General features: G+C 41.1%; 1 protein-coding gene across 1 annotated transcript in view; it reads right to left on the reverse strand.

Annotated features, from left to right (window-relative positions):
• The window catches only part of LOC118428847 (tyrosine-protein phosphatase non-receptor type 21-like), a gene marked incomplete in the record, with an annotated part of 22,118 nt that overhangs the window by 1,177 nt on the left and 18,953 nt on the right, over nt 1–1,988 (reverse strand). Inside the window, 4 exon segments of the mRNA XM_035839084.1 lie at nt 397–625; nt 824–952; nt 1,264–1,332; nt 1,648–1,797. Of these exon segments, the coding sequence (XP_035694977.1) occupies nt 397–625; nt 824–952; nt 1,264–1,332; nt 1,648–1,797 (577 nt within the window).

Raw genomic sequence — 1,988 nt, forward strand, 5'->3', positions numbered from 1 at the left:
CATGTCATAGGCCAGTCTCTTCACTGATTGGACTCTTCTAGGGAAGCTGGGAATACAATCAACATGAAAGACTTATGCTGGATTACTTTCTTGCATAGAGTATGAGATGAAGATGGACATGAGGCAAAGAGTAAATAAACTTCTTGTATTTCCTCATGGAATGCTCTACATCAGTTGAGTTGTTCATGTACCTGTATGTCTTTGTCTTACAACAGGGTCCCTATCCACACTAAAATACATCATACTGCCATGCCACATTTACAACCACCAGGCAAAATGCTTACTATTCCTCATCATTTTTGGTTACTCTTTATTTGTGCTTTGACCAGTCTAAACATACCAATGCTCATATCCTTACTGTCTACACAAAAAAAAGTGAACCCTAGAAGAACTTACATAGGAAATCTTGTACATTCTGTGGACACCCGTGTTCGGGCCATGCCAGGAACTGTAGATGCCAGAGCGTCCGTGTCTCTCCGGATGGTATGTGTTTGACAGACATCCCCCTCGTGGCGTACGGCCCAGACACACTACTGAACTTCAACGTGACCTCCACCTCCCCAAACTTGCACGTCTGTGTCGGCTCTGTCGGCCAGTACTGGTACGACTTCTCCTTCTCACCCTCCTGGAGATGAAGGAAGGTGGTTTCAACAACTCTATCTTACCATAACTTCAAGGCAATAACGTGCATAATTTGGACGATCCATGAGTTCTAATTATGTTGGTCAGTGGTCCATCCTATTCAGAGATGCTGCTAAGAAATTCTTTTACTATATGATTTAGATTTGAAAACATGAGTAGAGGTTAGCACAGCTGTACAGACCTTAGTGAGGGACAGCATGGCAATGATGAGCACCTCCTGGTTCCACACCATTCTCCAGAAGTCCTCTGTGGTGTTCTCCATGGGCCCCTGGGCAGCAATGTACTTCATCTCGGACTCTCCAACCTGCATCTATAAATACAAGCGGTAACATTTTATCAAGATCCATGTAAAGAGCACATACTAATCTTATTGCCATACTAGACACTGCAAGACTAGATGACAAGAAATGTGTTTACAACATACATGTACACCACATATATCTAATAGAATAAATATTGACTGAAAACTAGCATATGCACCTGTGCAATGAACTGTATGCAGCTGTTCCTATTCATTTGAAAAATTATTCAGTAGTTGAGTCACTACCCATAAGTCAAAACCAATGAGTACATTAGTACATTAATGATAAGATAATGACGCTGAGACAATGAGCAGCACACCTTGATGTGTGAGGCATTGATGTAGCCTGCAGGATTACTCTGGCTGGGGATCAGCCGAACTCTGGACTCCTGGAAAATACAGAAAACATCACAAATTAACATTGATTGACATCACAACTTTAAGTACAATTAAGTACTATTTACTTTTCTTTGAATTTGATCTCTATAAGTGTATATGTGTAAAATGTGACTGGGATTTTCAAGCCCAAAATACAACTAAATCAAAGTAGCATATAGTTCTTGTTTTAAAACTTGTTGTACCCCCTCCCTCTCCATTTTTAACTTGCTCCCTTCAGTCCATCTCCAAGATCCAAACTACTGATACTAGCTCCAGGCTACAGTTGGCTTTGATACATTTAGTTGGTCACCATGACCTTAACCTACCTCATATGGCAATATGTCTTTGAAGCGGTTTCTGGCCTGGTTGTCTGCTTTCTGGGCAGTCATGAAGATGGCTGGTTCCTTTTTCTTGTGGACTTTGGAGAACTCTGTGAACACGACTCCGTCCTCAGCACACTCCTCTAGCCTTTGTATCTACATCAAAGAAAGTGTCTTTAGTATGATATACGAAGCCGTAGAATACCACAAATTCATCACCGACTCTACCACTCTCTCACAGTTCAAAGCCCGTTGCAGAACCCATCTCTTATCATATTTTTTAATATTACACTCATAGTATGATAGTACACTAACCTTCCCACTACTCCAATCTTTTAGTATGCTAC

Source organism: Branchiostoma floridae, chromosome 1 (genome assembly GCF_000003815.2).
Source record: "Branchiostoma floridae strain S238N-H82 chromosome 1, Bfl_VNyyK, whole genome shotgun sequence".
NCBI classification, from domain to species: domain Eukaryota; kingdom Metazoa; phylum Chordata; class Leptocardii; order Amphioxiformes; family Branchiostomatidae; genus Branchiostoma; species Branchiostoma floridae.